The sequence below is a fragment of the Alosa alosa genome, chromosome 7 (assembly GCF_017589495.1).
Source record: "Alosa alosa isolate M-15738 ecotype Scorff River chromosome 7, AALO_Geno_1.1, whole genome shotgun sequence".
Classification (NCBI taxonomy): Eukaryota; Metazoa; Chordata; class Actinopteri; order Clupeiformes; family Clupeidae; genus Alosa; species Alosa alosa.
Window position 1 is genome coordinate 9,899,500 of NC_063195.1, and position 24,987 is coordinate 9,924,486.

At 39.3% G+C, this 24,987-nt stretch overlaps 2 protein-coding genes across 4 annotated transcripts in view; both read right to left on the reverse strand.

Moving 5' to 3' along the window:
• Positions 1–208: 208 nt before the first annotated feature.
• LOC125297586 (stonustoxin subunit beta-like) lies at positions 209–2,322 on the reverse strand. Its single transcript, XM_048248037.1, has one exon. The coding sequence runs from the start codon at positions 2,037–2,039 to the stop codon at positions 1,404–1,406; it is 636 nt and encodes a 211-aa protein (XP_048103994.1). The 5' UTR covers positions 2,040–2,322; the 3' UTR covers positions 209–1,403.
• Positions 2,323–3,807: 1,485 nt separating this feature from the next.
• LOC125297518 (NACHT, LRR and PYD domains-containing protein 3-like) overlaps positions 3,808–24,987 on the reverse strand; it is a 32,361-nt gene continuing 11,181 nt past the window's right edge. The window contains exons 5-16 of one of the 3 annotated variants that reach the window (XM_048247885.1): positions 24,196–24,366; positions 22,443–22,616; positions 21,704–21,874; positions 17,811–17,981; positions 14,930–15,103; positions 14,434–14,604; positions 12,580–12,750; positions 11,719–11,889; positions 11,206–11,379; positions 10,572–10,742; positions 6,441–6,614; positions 3,809–4,601 (exon numbers count right to left, since the gene is read on the reverse strand). In XM_048247885.1, coding sequence (XP_048103842.1) covers positions 4,598–4,601; positions 6,441–6,614; positions 10,572–10,742; positions 11,206–11,379; positions 11,719–11,889; positions 12,580–12,750; positions 14,434–14,604; positions 14,930–15,103; positions 17,811–17,981; positions 21,704–21,874; positions 22,443–22,616; positions 24,196–24,366 — 1,897 coding nt within the window. In that variant the 3' untranslated portion in view covers positions 3,809–4,597. Of the gene's footprint in view, positions 4,602–6,440; positions 6,615–10,571; positions 10,743–11,205; positions 11,380–11,718; positions 11,890–12,579; positions 12,751–14,433; positions 14,605–14,929; positions 15,104–17,810; positions 17,982–21,703; positions 21,875–22,442; positions 22,617–24,195; positions 24,367–24,987 lie in introns of all 3 variants that reach the window. The other 2 variants (XM_048247884.1, XM_048247886.1) reach the window with 2 other exon arrangements.

Consider the following 24,987-nt stretch of genomic DNA (forward strand, 5'->3'; position numbering starts at 1 on the left):
TGTCAATTCAATTCAATGTAGCTTTATTAGCATGACAGTAGGTAGACCTACAGTGGTATTGTCTAACCTGTGTGTTTCTTTTAACGCAAATATGACATACAGCCAGACTCCTTTCAAAAAAACTTGAAGTCAGGATATAGCCTCCAAGCTCCAGTTTTAATGAACAATGACTAAAAGGGAAAATACTCAATTTCTTCAGACATTTTTTTTTAATCATTTATTTTCTTGAATCTGAACATCGAGTCATTTGGAGGACATGATCAACTGAGGAATGCCTATTGTGCCATCTCAGGATGTTTACAGTATATGCTTGAATAAAATACATTTTAGATGCATTTTTAAAAGCATTTCCGTGTCAGGCCCCGTCACAGGCCAGTAATGCAGGGCTGTGATGGGGCCTGATGTACAGTACATACAGACAATGCTTAAACATAAAAGATGATGACTAGCTGCTGGTTATCATAGAAATGATTATTACATCGGAAAGTGACCTATTTCTGCCTGTGCCCTATTTTCACCCTTTTACATGTTTGTGCACTGCAAAAACTGTTCATCTAATAAAATCAAACCAAATGCCATTAATCTTATATCAAGATCAAAACAACTAGTAGGTTTTGTTTTCAGTATTTCAGGAAGAGACTTACCTAGTGCTTTCTCGTAAAATCATTTGACTTAATTTAAGAAGAGTTTGACTTATTTTAAGACATCTCATCCTGAAAACAAGCAAATTTGTCTGCCAGGTGCATTGAATTAATTTGTATTTAAGACTCCTTAAAATAAGTATTCTTCAATTAAGTCAAAATGATCTTTCGCGAGAACCCAAGTCAATTCATACTTCAAAAATACTTTTTGATCTTAATATATGATTAATAACACTTGGTTAGATTATATTTTTTGCAGTGTGTCACTTAATATTCATTCCTACAGAAGGATTCCTGAAGAAACACAAGCACCCACCCCATAAGGGTAATCTAAATTATCTCTGTACCAAAAATGATATTGTACAATGGCTCATAGAGCTGTAAACAGTCCCAGATAGCAAAATCAGATTAGCAGATAGCGGACCACTGGTGGTATGCCGCCGGTGGCGTGCCACTTGTGGTCCGCCGTTGGACCACCATATCTTAATTTAACTTGTCATGTATATTCAGAAAAGTTAATAAAATGATATATCGAGTATAACTGGACAAATGAAAAAAGTGGCAATTTGTCTGCAACCCGCCAGTGGACTGCCAGAGAACCGATGAGCAAAATGCCAGCGGACAGCCCCCAGTGGTCCGCCAGCCCCTTGCTATCTTGGGTGTTGTAAGGCTGCGTGTACAAAACCATTTGGAATTCCAGTGGAATTTTGATTTTGCGACGACAATTCTCAGTCTAACCATTGATCGTGTGAGCTCATGTGATCATGTGATCTGGCACAGGGACACTGGGGAGTCTGACCAAACATAAAACCCTGGACAGAGGGGCTCAGTGAATGTGGAGTAGAAGGTGTAAAGATGGGTGAGTGTGTCAGACGAGACGCTGTAGAAGGACAGAGTGCCGGCTGGCCAGTTTAAGTACACACCTACTCTGCTAAAGCGTGGGGAGGGGGCAATTTTGTCAATGCTCTTCTTTTTGTGCCTCACAGAGTAACTGAGGCCAGAACATATTAGACTCCAGGACTTGTCACTTACTCCTACTTTACAGTCATTACCTTTCCCTTTCCTCTTGATGCTTTTATAGGCCACAGCTATCTCAGCTCCACCCCCACTCCACTCAGCCTCCCAGTAGCAGCGTCCAGACAGACCCTCTCTACACAACACCTGATACCAGCAGTCAAATCTCTCTGGGTGGTCAGGATACGGCTGCTCCTCTCTCACAAATGTCACCCTTCTGTTGGTCTGAGAGAGGGAGAGGTTTCTGTGTGCTGTGTTTGGGTCCAGTGTGAGCTCACAGGCATCTGCAGATAAGAGGAGAGGAGAGAACATCCTCATCAGAATGTAGGGAGGGAGTGACAGACAGACAGACAGACACACACACACATTTACGAACACATACATACAAACACACACACAGAAAAAGGAGACCCATTTATCATGTACAGCAGGGGTTTTCAACCGGTGGTCCGCAGCGTCATTGCAGGTGGTCCGTGATATGCATTCCAGCCTGCGTAATTTCACAATTAATAACTTTTTTCCATCATTAATTTTTCCAAACCATTTCCAGAATTGTTGCGCATTGGTGTGAATACTGAACTTATAGAGATACTATAGAGGAGATGAGATTCAAACTGACACAGGATATGTTAGCTTTGTAGGCCTACATATCGGAACTCCACCATTACCGTCGGTCCCGTATATCCGCCGTCTTGCGTGTAGCCTATGTGTCACTTAATATCCATTTCTATACAAACCAAGACGGCGGACTCCTAAAGAAACGCAAGCACCCACACAATAGGTGTATCTAAATTAGCTATGTACCAAAAAAACGACATTTTACCGTTGACTTCGAAGAGCTGTAAACAGTGTTGTAAGGCTGCGTGTACACATTCGCTTGGAGCTCCAGTGGAATTTTAATTGTATTTATTTTATTTTTTTTTATTATATTTTTTTGGGCTTTTTATGCCTTTAATTTGATAGGACAGTGGAGAATGACAGGAAGTGAGTGGGAGAGAGAGTCGGGGTGGGATCCGGAAAGGACCACAGGACAGGAATCGAACCCGGGTCGCCGGCGTACGGTGCAGGTGCCCCAGCCAGTAGCGCCACAGCTGGGGCCAGGAATTTTTATTTCATGACGAGAATTCTCGGTGTAACCGTTCATGTGCCGTTGAAACGGTGTAAATAGGCGACCCATCAGGCCAGCACTATAACTCCGAGCATGGTAAACAAAATCCACGATATTTCAGGCAGTAAATGCTCCCGTTAAGAACCAAACCAGATTTTGTTCAAATCTACACACCTATGGCTACTGAAAAATGTAAGGTTCATTTAGCAAATGTTATTTTGAAGTGTTAATGCACTTAAACTAAATAAACTTCTTTACCATTTAAAATACACTAACAACAAAGTACACTTTTAAAAAGTACATTACAAAAACACTTTGAATATTGCACAATAAGTATATTTAATTTTAGTACACTGAAGTTGAACTTAATAACATCTACTTTGAAGTATACTTTCTAAAAGTACACATTAAACATACTTTACATAAAGTACAAAAAGTGTAAGCATACTTGCTTTATACTTCATGTACTTTAATCATATTTCTAACACACTAAAGTATACTACTTTTTACCTGGGATGGTAAGTTCCTGTCTGGCTGCATTTAGTCGAACAGTATTTCAATCAAGTCAGATCTATGCAGATTGCGCTTCGTAACTGTAGAGGGACCGCGGGAGCAAAATCTTTTTTAGTGCTGCTTTAATTATGTCATAGCTGGTTTTAAGTCTACTCTGGTATGTTTTATAATCCAGTTCTCAATGGAGTAAATTAAATCGATTTTTAGTTCCAGTTCTACATTCTAAGTAGTCTTTGAACTTAACTTAATATATATATATATATATATATATATATATATATATATATATATAAGTAAGTATAAGTATATATACTTAAGTTCAAAGTTATACATGTTTTAAGTTAACTTAAAATATGCATAGCGCATTTCACAAACCCATAGTCACTTTACAATGCACTCAAAACACACTGAAAACAAAGGCAAAGAAAACACATCAAACAAAAGGTCCATCCAGTTGTAACTGAAACCCAATCTTATGTATTTCAACAATATGAAGGAAATAATAGACCATATTCATTTATTTGTTAATTGTTATTTCATTTATTTATTAATACCAACCATGGTGTATGGGTACTTTACCCCCCCACCCCCACTCCAGCATAAAAGATGACTCATTTTTAATTTTTCATAAGTGGAGACCTTATTTTACGTATTCAGTTTATTTATTTATTATATGGTATTGGTCCCTTTCGTAGTTGTATTACTGTGTGATACTGTACATCTGACATCTGACAGAACAACATTACAGAATATAACAAACAACATTCAATATTTCCTCCTGGTACAACCAACTCACCATCAAAGATAAAACAAGACCAAGACTCTCACGCAAAATCATTGCGCCCCCCAACCCAAAATGACCTGTACAGTCCCTCAGTGATCAGGAAATCACAGAGGACCCTTTGCACCCTCTCCACCATTCCTTCCAGTTACTACCGTCAGGCAGAGGGTATAACATACCACTAGCCCGGAAAAAAACATTTACAAGAAATCCTTCATCCCCTCTGCAATAGCCATTCTTAACACCAAATGAACACTTCACAGCCCCCATCTTGTATGAATGTCTTTTAAATGAATGATTTCTGTAATGTTTTGGAACAGACAATAAAGTCTATCTATCTATCTATCTATCTATCTATCTATCTATCTATCTATCTATCTATTCTAGCTATACTTTATTTTGAATCACTAACAAATAAGGTGAACTGATTAATGAGAGCCTGTTGACAATAAATTCTAGTGTTGCAGATGTGTGCAGATGTTCTCTGGGACTGGAGAGAGTTCACCAAAAACCTAAAGTCTGGCTTGTTTTCCAATGTGGTCATCTGCAGAGAAGTGAGAGAAAATCCTGATCAACACAACATAACTGGTGGGTATTTGAAATATAAAGCACATTTATGTCCAACATAATTCCAGAAAATCTGACTTAGTTGAACTTATTTAGCAGAGGGTATACCTCAGATATCACCTTAACAGGGGGGTTACACCGAGCGTGTAACTGAAGCGTTCAGTTCACAATGTGTAAGCTGCAGCACTTAGATTCCACTATAATCAATAAAAGTAGATACGCCAGACGTGATAGCGGTGCATACGTTCTAAAACTGTTCTTACTTCAGTTACGCGTCTGGTGTAGCCTCCCTGTTAGTTACAGCCCACACTTACAAAATGCCCACATACAATTTGAACATCATATGATATACTGATATAGTAACTGATATAGTAAAAGGTGCTTTCTCTGTGAATTATGCTTTAATTATGCATACATCTGGAAGTGATTTTGGCGACCTTGGGCTGTATTTTGGGCACCAGCGCATGGCGTAAAACTCGTTTTCTACCCGCGCAAAGTTTAATTCGGTATTTTGCACGTTTATTTTTTAAACATTGCGCCCAGGGGTGTGGCAATTAACAACCTAGGGAGGGGCCTGGCGCGTTGTCTAAAAATCACTATCGTACACCACCTAAACCTGGTCAGAAGTCAATGGCGAGTTGTTCATATGCTATTTTAAGAGCGCATGTCAACAGTCATATTGGCAGGTGCACGCACCATCCTTCTATCATTCATGAACGCACACCAGCGCACATCCATGCAAAGCATTACAAAATTGCACGATTACAATGGGAAACATAATTAGAATAAAGATATTACGAAATACTGTACATCTCATGATGAGTAGTTATTCACCATCATTTGCAAATTGGTAATGACAGTTAAAAGTGATTAGGGGAAGGCGAGAGACACGTATGGAGCACAGCTGAAGACGCACTGTCACGAGATATAAGCAACTCCTCTGCAGGATAAATGTTGTTTTATTCAGTCCTTTGAGCAATATTAGGGTAAGTGTTGCTTTTTCCAGCCTATGTTTTCGGTGGTAACCCATTGTCAGTCAATAGTGAAAGTAACTGCATATAACTTTCTTGTCGTTGACTGACTCCTTGGTGAAGTCAGTTTCACTTTGCCAATGAGTTCAAATAATAGACGAGTGCAAATGCGTGAAGGCTATGCTAGGTTTTAGTAAAGCATGGTTTAAGAATGACTATTCCATACGGTCTCGCAAGCAACCTCCTTCAAATGCGCTGTTGAATGGCAAAATACCGATGCATTTATTTCACATATCGCGCGTTGCGCCATTAAAGGGAATGACATATGTCATTCTCATTGGTTTAAAATGATGTTACGCCCCAAACACACCCATATGACTGATTAAAAAACCTAGGAACACCTTGTTGCGCCATGCGCTCCACGTTTGATAACGAAACCCCTCCCAATGTGAACTGGACATCGTACTAAATTTGAATAGACTTTTGACGAGTGACGATGCACTTTAGAATGTCATGATAGGGCCCATTGGTATTTTATTCACAAACGGAATTTTCCTCATTGAATCTGTTTGGACCTGTATGGATTTGCTACAACGCAGAGAGGTGTGCTGCCATATGGACATTTCCCGATCCCACCCCATCTCTTTCTCTCCCCCCTTTCATTTTGTCATTCTTGTGGATTTTAAGTGATGAATTGCCAGAATACCAACAGACAAATAAAATGTGCTACCAGGGACACACTGGTCCACTGCCACATAGAACATCATGACTCCGAACTACTGATTGCTCTCTAGCATCCTGATCCTGGATACTGTATTCTCATTTTGTTTACATACTGTACATACATGAGTATCTTCGGTGCATAGCGACGATCCTTCAGTGTAGCAGAAAACTGATTCAGTACTGATCTTCCAAGATGGTTTTGGCACAGATCCAGTTTTTTTAGGTGGGAGCGATTTGACTTCAGAGCCGAAGCCAGAAATCCACAACTCTTATCTGAGATTTCACTTCCACGCAGACTGAAAGGGAAACAAAGAGTTACCATGGATGATAATTAAGAATGTAAAAACAGCAGACAGCTTTGATTCACTCCAAAGGTCCTTTGAAAAAAAGAGATGATTATCTATCTACTTAAATAAAGAGAAAAATGTCTGTGTTCAAGGAATTCAATATATTCTCAAGGATAAATGCAAAGCTATGTGAACAAATGCCTGATTACAATTTGCTGCATTTAAGAGTCATTACATTCAAATACAATTCAGCAGTCTTTCAGCTAGATGGGCACTAGCAGTCAAATGTCTTTCTATTTCTCATATAGTTCGGTCAGGATTGTGTATTGCAAAAAATGGAACTTGTTTAGGGTTATGGAATGAGAGAGAGATCATGAAGCAAATAAATTAGTAATAAAAACATACTCTAATGTGCCAATAAGCAGTGTGTATTATATTTTACGTAAGGGATAACGTATTGTCTGCCATAATAACGTAAACAGAACTCCGATGTGCAGTGGAGGCATTATCCCGCTTATTACATGGCTACTTGCCAAAACAGGCCTTTTAAAATTATTTTTTTTATTTTTAAAACAAATAGGTCTTTTGCTAACTTTCACTTTCAATGAAAATCCATTGCAATAAGTGAATGCAAATTGATATGAAAGACATGAATCAAAAGCACAAAACCCGTTGCCATTGACAGCAGTCATTATATACTTTGCAGTGGTCATTATATAGTTTTAACAGACCTCCTAACGTTGGGAAGGCCCATTTATGTGAATGGAACTTTCTGTAGCACTCTGATGGCAAGACATTTTCTGTTTTTAAAGGAGAATGCCGGCAATTTTCCACATAGATCTCTGTTTCTTGGGGCCACTGAGTACTGTCGGTACAAAAAAAAACCTAAACAATCAGCTGTACCTAGCTCAAGTTGCTGCAGCCAACAGCTAGAACTGTAAGGCAGCTACAGTACTACACTCTGGGGGCATGTTCAGGAGCCTCCATGTTTTTTCCCCTTTTTTTTCTCGTATTGACATTTCTGGGTGACCTTAAGACACACATCTATGTAAAAAACATCTGGAGTTCTCCTTAAAGCACTTAGACTTGGTTATTTGTATCTATGGATAGAAATATTTGTGCTGTTGCCTATTTTGCACTTCAGAATTGTAACCATGCACACACAGGTGGAATAGTTATGATGATTGCAATAAGTTTACAACCACAAAGCATATTTGCTGAGTTTCTCAGTTCAGAAATTGACATTTCAGCACTATGAAATTATGCAGTAGTGGTCACCTGTGTTGTTCAGCTAGTTAATCTAAGATAAACTATAGCTATCTTGGCCATCTATACATGCAGGATAGTCTGGGACACAGCAAATCAATACTGGGGCCCGTGCCCCAGTAAAAAGGGTCTAGTGACGCCCTGGCCCCAATGAGCGACTCTGGGTCTCGTCCAGAGGGCAGTTTAGTCCAGTGTAAAGATATTTTAGAATAGGCCAACATGAACAAACAAAAACTGATTGTTTGAACTGTAGCCTATTTATTTATTTTGAATGGTGTTAGGGACCCCACTAAAAATTATGATTATGTGTAATCACCAAAATATATCATATCCCCCAATAAATAGCCTGTTAGTGACTGTCAACAGCAATTTTAGTATAGCAGGTATTGTATAAAATTAGTTAAACAGCTAGGTTGATGCGCAAGAGATAGGACTAACATTAAATCACAGACCTCAATGTCCAGCTCATATCAGGTGTTTTCTAATAGTCTAGCAGTTTAATTTGTTCTAATCATATTGGCTTATTATTTGCATTACTTTATTGATAGTTTATTTTATAATTGAAGTAGTTACCAATTTATCTCGCAAAGTGTAAATTTGTGTGATGACACAGAAGGTTGTAGTTTGGTGAGCTAACTATTTTTATAAGCTGTAGTTATGTCCCTTGAATAGAATATCCCCGTAGCACATCAGCATGTCTGTCTCATCCTTTGAGCTATGACTTTATAATAAATTAATCAACAAGCTTCACTGGTCTTCTCGCGGAATTCACTAATTCCGATTATTGACAGCATTATTTTTGCTAGACTAGCTTGTTTGTTGTTGTCAAGCTAATGTCTGGGCTAGCCTATCTGGTCCATTGCAAGAGGCATCAAGATATATTCAGTTTATAATGAATTCATATTACTATATTCATGGTTTGATATCAAAGCAGTGTCAAACAATGCTGAGACTTAGGTCACTCTGTGTGTTTACCTGTCACCAATGAGTGGCAATACCTGTTCCATATGGTCTCACCTGCAAGCAGATTCTTTCAAATGCGCCGTTGACCATCAAATACTGATGCGCTGTTTGAAGTTGCGCTGCTGCTGTTAAATGGAATGACAGATGTCATTCTCATTGGTTTAACCCTTAGAACCCTAGACTGTTTTAAGGGCATTTTCACTACCTTTAGTTAGAAGGATTTCTCCTGGTCATTGTAAGTGCCATACACACATGCTATATATATAGTTTTTTTCAGCAGAGTCTAGACTACCCAAATCTGCCACAATTTCATGTATTAATACTTGCATTGATTTAATTTTGAAATTTTTAATTTTGAAATTAACATACAAAAAGATTTTTTTTTTATTTAGTGATGAAAAATGACCTTTCTGCGCTCCATATCTGTGACACGAACTGATCTGACCTGACTTGACCCGAGTTTGCGTGTTAGCCTGTGTGTGCCTATGGTGTATGCACAAAAAACTTTTTACTGCATTGCAATGAACAAAGTAAAGGCAACAAAGGTGTTTATTTGTTGAACAAATTGGGATGCAATGTGAGCCTTGAATTGGATGCCATGCAGGATTTTGCTAGGATCTCAAAACCGGATTATGAACATGCTTTGCCATAGAGAAACACATGATAGCGTTGGATTATAAACAGACAAAAATGTGGGGTAAGTCCAGCTATATGAAGTTATTATTTTGCTGTCATTTCATCTGTGTTATAGCCCAGAAGGATGTACTTGGTATCAAATGATAGCACTGTGTCTCCTCTTTCATCTGACATGCGTGGCATATCTATCCGATCACGGGTCCGCGAGTAATTCAAACGAGAGTTATGGGTGTGCAGCGTTGGTTTGTGTACATGACGTTATTATTTTGCAGTCACTTTGTCTGTTTTTATAAGCCAGAAGGATCGATATACATGGTACCAAAAGATATCCCTGTGTCTCCTCTTTCATCTGATATGCGTGCCATATCTATGCGATCACGGGTTCGCAAGTAATTCAAATGAGAGTAATGGGTGTGCAGGTGAATGCAGAGAAATATAGACTGTAAATATGATGCAATTTGATTTAATTGTATGTTTTTTTTATTTTCATAGTTGATCGTACAGACAAGTGCGTACAGAAAGCCCCACTTCTGCTCTGTCACGCAATAAAGGTTTCATCTCGCTGCGATGAACAGTTCCGGAGCAATATAACAGAGAAGAAAGGGTGTGTTTTTTGACACACTTTGCGTCAATCGGGTTCTAAGGGTTAAATGATGTTACGCCCAAAACACACCCATGACTGATTAAGAAACATAGGAACGCCTTGTTGCACCATCCGCCTGACGTTTGATAACAAAACCACTCCCAATATGGACTGGACAACCCACTCAATTTAATTAAGCTTTTCGCTAGTGACCATGCATTTTAGAGCTAAAATAGGGCCCTACAAGTCAGACTACATTTACTTATTTTTTTAGGGGTGCTGAGATTAAATTTAGGAGTGCTTGAGCATACCCTAAAATACCCTAAAATGGCCTATGTTTGTCAATAAAGCCTTCTTTAACTTAAGAGTCCCTAATTGAGGACATCACCTGATGTGAGGTTTAACTGTGTGGTGCACTATTCTGCTGTGAAGAGTCTGACTGCACAAACAGGCTCCCTGGAGGCGTCATCAAAGGGATAGTGTACCAGATATCTAATGGACGAAGTTACAGCACTTACGTCAGGATCTGCAGTTTACAGTTGGGGCTACGCAGACCCTCAGAGAGAAGCTCAACTCCTTTATCTCCAATGCCAGTGTAACTCAGGTCCACTTCTATCAGGGAGTTTGGTGACTGTAGAACTGTGCCCAGACTCTTGCAGGACACATAACTGAGTTCACAACCAGCAAGTCTGCAACACAAATTACTGTATTATTTTGCACATGAATAAACACATACACAGACCACTAGATAACAGATCTCAGATATAAAGTCAGATATAAAGTGATCTCAGATATAAAGTCAGATATAAAGTGATCTCAGATATAAAGTGACCATGTAATTTGCTAAATGGTTCTTAAGTGAAATGGACACATCTGAGTTTTTTGCAGTAGGTGGGAAAATAAAAATGTTTACTTACTGATATACCTGCTTACCATAAACACATTGCACAGCCGTTTCAGAGTTTTAAGTCAATACTGGACCAATTTAGATCGTATTTGTCCGTATAAAATATTATGTGTGGAGAACATATGACCTACCTCAAGAAATACTCTGTTATATACCCTTGTGAATGTGAATACTGTCTGAGAAGAAACATGTAGGTGTAAAACCAGGACTTCAACTAGATATTTTGGTTTCTTAAGAGTACATACTTAAGTGTTTCAATTTTGCGTTGAGGGTCTTCCAGTGTAGCAGATAACATGTTATATGCTGATTCTCCAGGATGATTCTTGCTCAAATCCAGCTCTTTCACACAGGAGGGGTTTAACATCAGAGTGAGAGCCAGACAAACATAACCTTCATCTGAGATACCACAATTACTGAGCCTGAGAGAGAGAGAGAGAGAAACAGACAGACACACATATAGAGGGAGGGAGAGAGAGAGAGAAAGAAAGAGAGAGAGATAGATAGATAGATAGAGAGAGAGAGAGAGAGAGAGAGAGAGAGAGAGATGAGATGAGATGTGGCATAATGTAGTGTAAAACAGGCATGTTATATATATATGGTGAGATACAAATCAACAGTGTTGTGTTGAATTGTGCCAGTATTACCATGTCTGAGAGAGATGGCAATCAATAAATAAGAATAATATTTTTTGTATGCACTATTCCATTGAGAAGAGTCTGACTGCACAGGTTTTCTGGAGGCATCATCAAAGCACTTACCTCAGAATCTGCAACTTGCAGTTCGGATTACGCAGACCCTCAGAGAGAAGATCAACTCCATCATTTCTAAAATCATTTTTACTTATGTCCAGCTCTATCAGGGAGTTTGGTGACTGTAGAACTGAGGTCAGCTTCTTACAGGAAACAGAACTGAGTTCAGAACCAGCGAGTCTGCAAGAGAAATTACTGTTTTAGAACAGAGAGTTTTGCACACAAATAAACACATTCACCAATCAATGGAAAGCTCAATAAAACAGTTCTAAAGCTGCCATTTCCTTGACTAAATTGTTCAAGGACAAATCAGAGATAATCTTAAGGCTGTAAATTAAAATATGCTTTCAAATTCAATTTGTCTAAGCAATCCTGAAACATGTTTAGCCATTATACTCAAATTGTTGGGAGAAACAACTGATGTGTTATTTACACATTTATAGTACGTTTCCAATTTCACTTCGCTCATATTAAGGTTGAATGGGGGCGAAATTAGCCCTGATTGGATGAAAATAAATCAAATTGCCGAGGCAAGTGAAACAAAGTTGGTTCTCATTTATGATTTATACACGCGAGAACCAATCAATTATGTGTGTTTGGTGCGTCAGTCTAGCCAAGATTGTGGAGGTGGCCACAGCTGTATTACTATATAATTGCATTGCTTATCACTGCTTGTGTTTATCACTATAAAGTCCTTCTATAACATAAGACTCCAGGATTCAGGACATCACCCGATGTGAGGTTTAACTGTGTGGTGCACTATTCTGCTGTGAAGAGTCTGACTGCACAAACAGGCTCTGGAGATCTCATCAAAGGGATAGTGAACCAGAAATCTAATGGATGAAGTTATTGTCTGGGCACTTAGCATACCTCAGAATCTGCAGTTTGCAGTTGTGACTATTCAAACCCTTACAGAGAAGAACAACTCCATAATCTTGACAGCCATTTTTACTCAGGTCCAGCTCGATCAGGGAGTTTGGTGTCTGCAGAACTGAGGTCAGAATCTTACAGGAAACAGAACTGATTTTACATCCAGCAAGTCTGCAATAGAAATTACGGTTTTAGAACAGAGTTTTAAGAGTTTTGCACATGCATTAACACATACACATATCACTGGAAAATCTCAATAAAACAGCAATCTAAAGCTGCAAAGCCATTGGCTAAATTGTTTGAGGTCAAATATGAGAATCTTAAGACTGTAAATTAAAATTTGTTTTCTAATTCAGTTTATCTATGCAATCCCTGTGAAATATTTTCAGCCAATATACTCAATGGCAATGCCAATGAAACTGTTGAGAAAAAACAAATCATATCTGGCTTTCACTTTCTGGTCTGTTACCTGTTCACACAAATATGACATGCACAAAACTACTAGAAACTAGATCAGGACATGTAGGCTACAGAGATAGGTAGAGGGATGACATTAGATTTGCATTTACCATACCTTAGCCACAGGGAAGTAGTGTTAAAATAAGAGGTGGGTAAACTATTAATTATGTGAAGTGGACTGTGCCATGTGATATCAGAGTTTAAAAAAAGCATTCAGAACATGTTTGATGATGGTGGAGGCTATTTAAGCAATATAGCACGAGTGAGAGTGGGGTTGGTCATGGATATTCCCACGGGTGTTGTTCGGCCGTAGCCACGAGGCTGGAGGCCGAGTGGCGCAGGCAACAACAGCCGTGGGAATATCCATGACCAATCCCATGATCACGAGTGCTATATTGCTTTTATACAACAATTCTACCACAAACTAAATAATCTGAAAACACCCCATTATTGTTTAAAAATGTTAATTTCGACATCGTTCTTACGCATCAAAAAATAGTTCCCTTTTCAATAGACAGCGTCTTGGTTGCTAGGTAACCAACATTCCAGACCCCTCGTTACGGGTCTTTGTGGTTTACATGTCTTCTTGAAAGAAATGTGGAAATCACATTCATATCTAGGTTTGCTGCATGCATGTTACAAGGACACTGGGCCATGTCATGTAAGGGACATGGTACTGCAAAAAGACGGAAACATAGTCTACATTGCAGAACCACTTTATTAATGTATAGTGAATAAATGTTACACTACTGTGCACAGCCTGACGTCACGATGCTAGCACGTTAGCAGCGGTTAGTTAATTATGCTAACGTTAGTTATCTAGTAGTCTCCTCCAAGTGACAATCATATTATACACAATGCTGGCAATGCTGAGAACAATTAGCATCCTCGTTTATCTTACTTACATTGAGTTGACTGTGTGGCTTAATCCACAGATGTGGTGAAGCACTGTTTCATTTGCTAAGGAGTAACCCATTGCTTGAAATAGTGGAGAGCTGGGTGTCAAATCTTCGCATTGTATCGCGGAGTGATTTATTATTAGCTGTGCTGAGTCTGAGTTGAAATGTCCAGGGATATTCCAACTCATGGAACGTCTCTCGGCCAATCAGAAACAAATAAATAGTTCCATAGAATCCAATTGTTGTATAATGTCCCATGATTATAATATTACCAGGTATTAAATGGTTCTTAGAGTGTACATATTCTGAATGTGGATAATACAGTGTGATTTCTGAATGTTAAAAGTTGCAATTGGTGAATAAACAATTTTGAGAGGAGGACACACTCTTATAAGGTGTATAAACTCTATTTCTGAAATTTCTGGGGCTGCCTCATAGAATATGTCTGAATATGGCTCTCATCAGTAATAACAATAAGGAGTAGTCTAACACCAACCTTAATGTCTTCAGTTTGCAATGGGGACTACACAGTCCCTTAGAAAGAAGCTGAATTCCAGAATTTCCCAGGTCATTGGTACTTAGGTCCAACTCGACCAGGGAGTTTGGTGACCGTAGAATCGAAGCCAAAATACCACAGGTATTCTCTGTAACTCTACAGTCAGCCAGTCTGCAATACAATGTGATATGAAGTATAATGGACAAACATGTAAATGCAACACTTGTTTTTCTTCATATAAATTGTATTTAAAATATAAGATGTGTGCAAACTTTAAATCTGTGTTAGTTGGCACTTCACCTTTCCCAAGATAATACAGCACCTGACAGGTGTGGTATATCAAATTGTGCTGATTAAAATCATGATTATTGTAAAGATGTGCATTGAACTGGCAACAATAAAAGGCAAATCTTAAAGGACAAATTCAGCGAGTTTTCACAGATCTCGGTTTTTCGAGGTCATTGCGTACTGTTGGTACAAAAAAAGCAGAACATACCGCATTGCTTGAACTTTATGGTGAGGATCCTCTAATGTTGCAGAAAACAGCTTCTGTGCTGATTCTCCAGGACTATTGTTGCTCACATCCAGCTCTTTCACACAGGACGGGTTTAACATCAGAGTGAGAGCCAGACAAACATAACCTTCATCTGTGATTTGACAACAAGAGAGCCTGAAAGTAAGAGAGAGAGAAATATATATATATATATATAGAGAGAGAGAGAGGTCAGCCTAAAGATAGGGACACAGCATATAGACCTCAGAGGACTAGCAGTAAAGCAGTACTGGTTAAATGTAATGTTACCAGTACTTTAACCAGTACTGGTTAAATGTAAAGGCAATGTTGAATGTTGGTGTGAACAGCACACAGCAATAGCAGACCAACCCAGTAGCATTGCTGGCCATCTGAAGAGCTCTCCATCTGTCATGTATGTACAGACTTTCAATATGGTTACTTCAAAGAGGAGTAACCATATTGTCTGAATAAGACAGTCCCTCCAGGATTTAGTGAGGATTTTTTGAGATTGTTGCGATCTAAAATGCCTGATTTTTCTAAAAAAATTGCGATGGAAGTTGCGGTGTTTTTAGCTGTTTGTTGCGAAGAAATTGCGAGAGGAAGTGAAAATTGCAAAAATAGTTGCAATTTTTTTATTGTTTTTTAATTGAGGGTAATTAAGGTTAGTAAGACCAAAATTACACTGATCATCTTGATGCTTATTAAAAAAGGATAAGTAAAGGTAAATAGTAAGGGTTACAGAAAATCAAAGTAGGCCTACTTTATTTGTGTAAATACTTTGACTGGGGTAATTCACAAAGCAGTATAACCTTTCGTAGAACTGTCCAAAAAAGACAGCCCCCTAAAGATTGCATAATGTCATATGTTTCAATACATTCATATATGTTGTAATTCATATTAAGTTCATATCTTTTCAAAAATTCATATTCTGTGATTTGCATAATTACTAATAGCCAACTAAGTATCTAGTAATTTCATATTGATTTAAACTATTAGACTACACATTTCTTTAATGTTATTACATTGGTGGTGTGTAAGTCTAATTGACTGCCTGCCACTTTAAGGACGTTAGAGTAGCGTAATAACATATCTAAGTGGATTGGAACGCTTGCATCTCACTGTGTTTGGCTACGACTGGAAATAACTTTTTGCATAGTGCATTACGATATGTGGATTTAATTTGGGATGTTTCCTATGTCATTAGTTAATATAAATGTTAAAAAATAACTCGTATGAAATCATCCTTGGATCATAGAAGAGGTAAATGTCTTACAATGTTATTAATTTCTATGATTTTGGTAGCACTCCACTACACAAACTGAGCCCACAAGCTAGCAAACATGACACGAGCTAAAAGGACATCTCCAGGTGTAAACGTTTGCCAATGGGTTGCATATTGTAGCCTACTCAAATGTCAGTAAACCAAGTAGGCCTTAATTAACTTACTTTCATAGCTTTGGCAGGTTAGCAACACTAGGTTGAGATGACAGATGCAAGTAAAGCAGATCATTAACGTTAGCCTTCTATTTTTTGTCATCAAAACTGCAGAGGAGTGAACAAGTTATAGGGCAGTCTCTGGTGTCTGCAGAAGTGAGTGTGGCATCTGAGTCAATATTCTGCGCGAGGGGCTGTTGTGGTAGGTGAAATTTCACGGGGAAACCATGATGATTGGTCAAATTTGCGAAAAAGTTGCAGTGTTTGGACAAAATTGCGAGGTCGTCCAGAATTGCTGAATTTGCGTTAATTGATGCAATCGCAACATTGTGAATTCCTGGAGGGACTGATAAGAAGCTGGAAGACAATCTATTTTTGTTGGATCGGGACTATGTCTGAACAAATGACCTACTAAAAGTAAAAAATAACAATAACGTTCTTAATTTTCTGTGTGCGGATACCTGATGAGTTACCATGCTTACGTCCCATCACCAAACTGACCTTTAGGCTACACAGTACAGACCAGTGCCCAACAGGAAACTGATTCAAGTCAAGTCAAGTCAAATTTATTTATATAGCACATTTCAAAGCAATAGCATTGCACCAAAGTGCTTTACATAAAATAATAATAAAAATAATAATAATAATAAAAAAAAAAAAAATATATATATAAAAAAAAGGGAGAGGTGAGGGAGTCAGGGGAGTGTTAAAAGCTAGGAGAAGAGGTAGGTCTTTAGGTTGGATTTAAAACTACTAATAGTGGGGCAGGATTTCACAACATCAGGAAGGCTATTCCAAAGCTGGGGAGCATAGACAGAGAAAGCTCTGTCACCTTTGGATTTAAGAGAGGCAGAAGGAACACAAAGAAGACACTGGGAAGATGATCAAAGAGGTCTAGGAGGACAGTAAGGAATTAAAAGATCACATAAATACTGAGGTGTTAAACCATGTAAAGCTTTAAAAACAAACAGAAGAATTTTGAAATTAATTCTTTGTTCAAATTGACTTTACTTCTCTCCAATCAAGTCCTAAAGAAGTGACTCTGTCCACTTTTTTACAGTGTACTGTATAATCAACACACCAGCCTGACACTACTACCAACAGCCCTGAGCCTGTGTGATACAAAGAGTTGTATATCCAAAATATAAACATAGGAACGTTTGCATACCATTCTTGCTCAGTGATTGCATGCCCATTCTTTGTAATAGACTAGAGCTACTTCTCCAGAATATGTCTGATAAGAAGCTGCAAATGGTGTGTTCTCAGCCATTTGTGTTTTGGTTATGGAAGACAGAAAGACGCAGAGAGAGAAAATGAGGAGAAACTTTATGTTCACTGGTACTTGTGCAAATGGGGAAATATGAAAAACAAGTGTTATGCTGCCATGGTCCTTATCAGAAATAACAATGAAGAATATTCTAACACCAACCTTAAAGTCTTCAGTTTGCAATGGGGACTAGACAGTCCCTTAGAGAGAAGCTGAACTCCAGAGTCTCCAAGTTCATTGTCACTTAGGTCCAACTCTACCAGGGAGTTTTGTGAATCCAGAATGGAAGCCACAGTCTCACAGGTTTTCTCTGTAACTGTACAGCCAGCCAGTCTGCAATATAATGTCACACATTTTTGCCCTCACAATTTTCATAGATTGCAGTAAAGATATTAGATTTGTACTATGCAGTAAAGATATTAGATTTGTAGTAGGCTTATTTCTCCAAGATTTTGTAGGCTACACAAACATCAAATCTGTGTTAGTGGGTTAGCTCAGGTACAGCCTATGACCTTTCACTGTTAACACCCCATATTATACATTATATATAGCCTGCCCATAAACCTGTGCAATATACTATTTAAAGACAGGTTTTTCAGATGACATGTCTACAGAGATAAATATATATATATATATATATATATATATATATATATATATATATATATATATATATATATATGTCTGTCTATACTCAACATGTATACTCTATTTATCTCTGTAGACATGTAATCTGAAAAACCTGTGTTTATCCAACTATTCACTGTACATTATTAATCTCTATTGTCTACACCAGGGGTTCCCAACCTTTTTTGGCAGGTGACCCTATTTTGATGTCACAAAATGTTGGCGATCCCAATCATTCACACTCTCTGTTGTAACACAAAGTGGTACTTTGATTTTCCCCAAATGTCCTAGCAAGCTAATTTGTTTGGCTATCTTTGTGTGTGTGGTTGTTTTGCTACTTTGTTTGGAACATTGATCAAGCATGATTTATGTAGCCAGATTGTAATGAAGGACCTGATTACGTGTTTTTTTTTAAATATATATTTTTTATTTACTGTATGTATATTTTAATGTAATGTACTGGTCGACCCAGTATCTCAGCCGGCCCCATTTGAATTTCAGGAGACCCCACATGGGGTCCCGACCCCAAGGTTGGGAAACAATGGTCTACACAACCATACTCTACCTGCACTTCTTTGCACTTAAGGTTGGATGTCAACTGCATTTCATTGGCTCTGCACCTGTACTCTGCTAAATGACAATAAAGTTGAATTTTATCTAATCTAATCTAATCTCAAATGGACTGACATTAAGATGATGATACAAAAGTCAGGATTTCCCACTGCACCAAGAGGAAGAAGTCGCTACCGGAATATGAAGCCAGGCAATTTGCTTCCTTCAGAAAAAGGTCTTATAACCTTTCTGTACACTTTCAAAGTGTACAATACTTCAATTTGTCTGTAGGGACACTCACCACACTACCACAGAAGTGTAATTCAATTTTGGGCATTATCAGTGGTTTCAGTTTTTGACGTACTAGCTGCCCCCCTTAACTTTCACTATAATGCAAAAAACAGTATTGCTCAAAACTCCACCGATAAAAGTTTGAACTTGTTAACTACCATAAATAGACCCTAGGTCTACTGAGCTACCATAAATAGACCCTACTGAGGTCTACTGAGCTGCCATAAACAGACCCTAGGTCTACTGAGTTACTGTTTCATTTAAGGGTGTCAAGAGTCCCAAACTTCACCTCTCTTTTTTTCCTTCCCCAAAGAGAGAGGCCACTTTGGCAAAGTATTGTAACAAACACTTCTCATTACATTTGTATTAATGATCTGTAGGTACACAAAAATACAGTATGTATGGACAACATGAGTATGTGATATTACTTATTGTTACATAGGTTGTTGCACTGTACTTCATTATGTAGATACACCGGAACAAGGACCTGTGTTACCGACAGCAGCTGCCAGAAGGCAGGCATCCCAGGGTTCCCGGGCAGATCCAGACAACCAAGTGTGTAAAGCCAGATTTCCAAGTAGTCTGGCTGGATCTAGAAAATGCCTATGGCTCAGTTCCCCACCAGCTAATCAGCTTTGCCCTTGAGTTCTTCTATATACCAACCTGCATCCAGAACCTGGTATCAAACTACTTTGGCAGCTATACAACACAGGAAGCCACGACTGACTGGGACCAGCTGGAAAAGCGCATTGCAAAGGGATGCTCAATTTCTCCCATCCTTTTCACAGCAGATTTAGAAATGATCCTGATTGGCAGGAGACAGAAGGTCCGAGGAGTAAGAACATGGTCTAGCCAATGACCTTGCAGAGTTACATGGATGAGGTAACAACCCTCCTCCAAACAGCAGCCTGCACCACCCGGCTCCTCAAAAGGCTTGAAGTACTCTTCACATGGGCCAGGATGAGAATTAAACCTTTTAAGTCTCACAGTCTCTCCATTCGGAAAGGTGCCAGGAACAACCTCATCTCTTTCATGGTGGATGGAGATAGGATACCGTTACTGGCAGAGCAACCTAGCTGAAGTCTGGGGAAGCTGAACATCACTGAGCTGTCGTACAAACATATGGCCAACACAATCACAAACCAGCTTTGTGAAGGCCTGGAAAGGTCATCTCCTTGAGAAATTCAATGTTTGGAGTTACCAGTTCACCTTATACCAGCACCTGATGTGGCCTCTCAAGATGTGTGAGATCTCCACCTCCACAGTGTTGAACACATACTCAAAAGCCAACAACTACATCTGCAAATGGCTGGGCCTATCCCAGAGCCTCTTCAGTACAGGCCTGTTTAAGAAGAATGCACTTCAGCTACCACTGAAGTCAATCGCCCTGGTCAGAACAGGTCACAAGTGGAGGGCGGAGCAAGCTGTTGACCAGGCCATCAACAGATTGAAACACCACGAGATTGTTGGTAGGGCTCCGGCAGGCAGAACTGGGGGGACTGTTCCCAAGATGTGGTCAGAAGGCACAAGGAAGGAGAAGAATGAGCTGGTAATATCTGAGGTGGTCAGGTCAGAAGAGGAGCAATATAAAATCAAAGCGCTCAGCCTCGGACAGTAAGGACGCTGGACTCCTGGGAGGGAGTGATCAAAAGGAAGATCCCGCCAGGTTGAGCCTCCTCATTAGGTGGCACTCTCCAGAGTCCCAGCAACCTGTGCATATGGTATGGCTCAGAGGAAAACTGCCCACTCTGTAATGTCCAGAACCCAAGCCTACAGTAGATCATATCCAGCTGCAAAACAGCTCTGGCACAGGGTCGGTACAGGTGGTGTCATGACTGCGTCCTGTGGAAGCTGGCGGAGACACGTAAGCTGGAAGTGTTGAGCAAACATCAACAACAAAGCGTTGGAGTGGGAGGAGTGCCACAGAACAGGGAGGGAGGGATGGAGGCAGCCTTTGAGAGGAAGAAAGACCAGTACTTAGACCTGACAGCTGAGTGCAGAGAAGCAGGCTGGTCAGCTATCAGTTACCATGTAGTGTCCTTTGTAAAGGACAATTACTGCCACCAGTGATTAGAAACTAGACAGCTCTTGAAGAAATTGTCAGAAAGAAATCATTGCATCATTGGAAATCTGACAGCAGTGTTCTGTAGTGCTACCTTCTATTTACATGTCATTTTCAACATCATTTGAAGCAAATTCCATGTCAGTATTGTTCCTGGTTTATCAAATATGTTTCTACAATTGACATTGTATTCAGAGGGTTTGTGGATCATTCTTGAAAAGCGTGGGAGTGTCTGAGGAGGCAGAGCAAAGGAGCTTCTGGCATTGGTATCTTACCTGTACTTCCAACCAACTCATGAAGGACTATATGTTGTGTTTATTTTGTTCAGTATACAGTGTTCATACTGAGGTTATGTTCATGTGATGAACTGGTTATGTTCATATGTTCAGAGAAAGTTCATGCTTACTCTGGAGTCTTGATTCAACTTCAACATCAGTGACTGTGATAATGTAATATGATGTAATGGAAATAATCACAAACATTACACCAAAAACACCAGAACATAATAAAAAGAAACCCCAACCTTAATGTCTGCAATTTGCAGTGGGTACTAGACAGTCCCTTAGAGAGGAGCTGAACTCTAGAATCTCCCAGGTCATTGTTACCCAGGTCCAGCTCTATCAGGGAGTTTGGTGACTGTAGAACTGAAGCAACATTTCCAAATGATTCATCTGAGAGTTTACATTCAGCAAATCTGCAACAGTGTGAGATAAAACATACACCAACATATTACTCCTTCAGCTACAAATCTTCCTGCAGTTAGAAACATCTTCCAATTATGAATACAGTGGGGGAAATAAGTATTGGTGGCAGCCGTGGCCTACTGGTTGGCGCTTCGGACTTGTAACTGGAGGGTTGCCGGTTCGAACCCCAACCAGTAGGAACGGCTGAAGTGCCCTTGAGCAAGGCACCTAACCCCTCACTGCTCCCCGAGCGCCACTGTTGTAGCAGGCAGCTCACTGCACCGGGATTAGTGTGTGCTTCACCTCACTGTGTGCTGAGCGTGTTTCACTAATTCACGGATTGGGATAAATGCAGAGAGCAAATTTCCCTCACAGGATCAAAATAGTATATATACTTATACTTATAAGTATTGAACATGCCAGTGAATGCTGTACATTTCCCATGAGGTTAGTCATGTGAAATTTTTACCAGTATCAACTCAATACAAACACACATATAAAAAAACATTCGAACATTAAAATAAATCCATGAATAAAGTTATGTGTAACAAGTAACTTTCTACTTTACAGAGTACATACCTAAGTGCTTCAACTTTATGGTGAGGGTCATTCAATGTTGCAGATAGCAGCTTCTGTGCAGATTCTCCAGGATGATTGTTGCTCACATCCAGCTCTTTCACACAGGAGGGGTTTAACATTAGAGTGAGAGCCAGACAAACATAACCATCATCTGAGATTTGACAACAAGAGAGCCTGAAAGAAAGAAAGAAAGAGAGAGAGGTCATCCTAAAGGTAGGGACACACCAAACAAACGTCAGATGGTTCAATTTAACAAGTTGAATGATGGCTGTTGGCAGCACACAGCATGGTGCCAATAACGGTCCAATTAATAAGACTAAAACAAAGACAATTTAAAATATCATCTACACAGAGTGTTATACACAAGTTTAACTAAATACAAAAAAATCTTACATAAAATTATGAGAAGTGTAAAAAATCAAACAAAACAAAATGCAAGACAGAGTGGCGTGACTTGCCTGCATACCCATAACCTAGCAACCAGCAGTGTTAAGGCTGCCAGTCTTGAATGTCTGTGTATAAAGTCAAATAAATTGCGTCATATGCTAAGAACAAGCTAAGGCTGGCTGCTTGGAGTCCGCATCAACAGGGCCTAAGCATTTGTTAGCCTAGGCATTTGTCAGCAAAGCCTTTAAAAGCCTTCCATAGTAGTATAATAGTATTTCTGATATGTTGCTGATTGGATCATAAACGGCCACAGCAACAAAGGGGAATGACTAACTCTTCTCTAACAACTGTGTTACATGTTATTATGAAGGGAAACAGGGGGTTATCACACTGCACATTCTAAATGTTCTGAGTGCACCTATCAGACGAGTTACCGTGCGTTAGTCCACTGCTTATCATCACGTCACCAAACTGACCTTTAGACCAACAGGGTGGTGGTAGTGTAGTGGTTAAGGAACTGGGGCGCATTTCCCAAAACCATAGTTGCTAACTAAGTTAACTTTAACTAAGTTAGCAACTTTGTTGGCTGCAATGCAATTTCCCATTGCCAACCAACTAAGTTGCTAACAGGTTAGCAACTATGGTTTTGGGAAATGCACCCCTGGGCAGTAGCCCGAAAGTCACAGGTTTAATTCCCAGCTTCCACCGTTAACCCCAAGTTTCTCCATGGACAATGTAATTCCTTGTAATATAGTTAACACATGTAAGTCACTTTGGACAACAGTGTCTCCTTAATGTAATGTCACGTAATGTAACTTAAACATACATTCCAAGCCTGTGTGATAAGCGGACACAAAGACATGGATATCCAAAACACAAACAAAGCAGCGCAAGCTTCACACTCTTGCTCAAAAAAAATATATTGTAATAGGCTAAAGCTACTTCTTGAGAATATGCCTGACAAGAAGCTGCAAATGATGCTAGTGTTCTCAGCCCTTGGTCCTTTAGTTATGGAAGACACAAAGATGCAAAGAGAAAGAAACTGTATGGTCCCCTTAGAATTATAAGGTTCTTTCTGACATTTTTGTCAAAATTGAGTTATTAACATAATCTTATTATGTGACAATTTAAGACAGTGAGATGTTTCTTGTAGTTGTATGCATTTTTGGACATTATATCTGTATCCTTATACAAGAGGTTTGTTCCATAGTGTAACTATGGAATACTAAAACTTTGAAGCACAATATCTCAGAACTGCTCAGAACGTAGATAGAACCTTATTATTCCAAGGGGAAATGTGATGAACAACTGTTATGCTGCCATGGATCTCATTAGTAATAACAGTAAAGAATAGTCTAACACCAACCTTAATGTCTTCAGTTTGCAATGGGGACTAGACAGTCCCTTAGAGAGAAGCTGAACTCCAGAATCTCCCAGGTCATTGTCACTTAGGTCCAACTCTACCAGGGAGCTTGGTGAATGCAGAATGGAAGCCACAACCTCACAGGTCACCTCTCTAACTCTACAGCCAGCCAGTCTGCAATATAATGTGATGTGAAGTATACTGAACGAAAATGTACATGCAATACTTGTTTTTCCTCACAATTTTCATAGACATAAAGATGTAAGATTTGTAGCGTGAAATCAGGAGGTCGGTAAATTCGGTCTGGACTTGTTCCATTGAGAAGCTTCTATGTCCGGCTGACCAATTAAAACATCAGGGCGGCCTTTATATGTTGGTGGACAAATGAGCAACGGTGCACAGTCTATCATGTCACCTGAGAGTGTTTCGGTTGGTTTTATTTAAAACAAGAAGGTTGGCACAGAGAAGCTAGACATTAGGTTTCATTGTCACGTCCCTTAAAAAAAAATAATGTTTGCGGCAGATTTGCAGAAAACTTGTGGGTGATTTGTGGGAAACAAATGAGTTCACTAGAAAATATTGCCAGAAGTTTGCCGGTGTTGGCCGCTAGAGGCGAACTTCCAGCAAAAGTTCTGGCAACAATGAGAAGTTTGCCACTAGTGGCAAATGTGTTCGCCAGTGATTTGCCATCACACTTAGCCAATAATGGCAAACTTCCAGTGAACTTCTGGTGACAAACCTAATTTGCATAATGACCTTGCTGCAAATTTGCTGCAACATTACCAAAAGTTAACC